Below are 498 nucleotides of genomic sequence, written 5' to 3' on the forward strand. Positions count from 1 at the left end.
CAGAAAAAAGAACAGCGACCCAAGCCCACCAAACCACCCCCAACCAAAGAAAAAGAAAAAAAAACAAAGAAAAACAAAACAAAGAAAAAGAAAGAAACAAAAAGAAACAAAAACAAAAACAAAAACAAAAAGAATATCTCTATCTCCCCGTTCTCAATCTCTTTCTTATTTTTCTCAAATACAACCAAACCAAAACAAAACAAAGAAGAACAAAACAAACAAAAACAAAAACAAAAACAAAAAGAAACAAAAACAAAAACAAAAAGACTATCTCTATCTCCCCGTTCTCAATCTTTTTCTAATTTTTCTCATGACTCTACATTTGGGTCTGGCGCCGCAATTTGCTCTTTTTGGATATCTGCTAGACGGGTTTCGGTGCCAACAGTAATAACCATCACCTGCCTGTACACCCCAGCTTTCTTCACCTCCCTGTACACCCCAGCTTTCTTCTGGTGTATGTACACCCCAGCTTTCTTTACCTGCCTGTACACCCCAGCT

At 37.3% G+C, this 498-nt stretch overlaps 1 protein-coding gene across 1 annotated transcript in view; it reads right to left on the bottom strand.

The window, feature by feature from the left end:
• Nucleotides 1-308: 308 nt before the first annotated feature.
• The window catches only part of EMH_0089440 (DnaJ domain-containing protein, putative), a gene marked incomplete at both ends in the record, with an annotated part of 1,327 nt that continues 1,137 nt past the window's right edge, over nucleotides 309-498 (bottom strand). The window contains one exon of the mRNA XM_013501423.1: nucleotides 309-479. Within this exon, the coding sequence (XP_013356877.1) occupies nucleotides 309-479 (171 nt within the window). The remainder of the gene's footprint in view (nucleotides 480-498) is intronic.

This window comes from Eimeria mitis, genomic scaffold (assembly GCF_000499745.2).
Source record: "Eimeria mitis Houghton genomic scaffold, Emh_scaff6866, whole genome shotgun sequence".
Classification (NCBI taxonomy): domain Eukaryota; phylum Apicomplexa; class Conoidasida; order Eucoccidiorida; family Eimeriidae; genus Eimeria; species Eimeria mitis.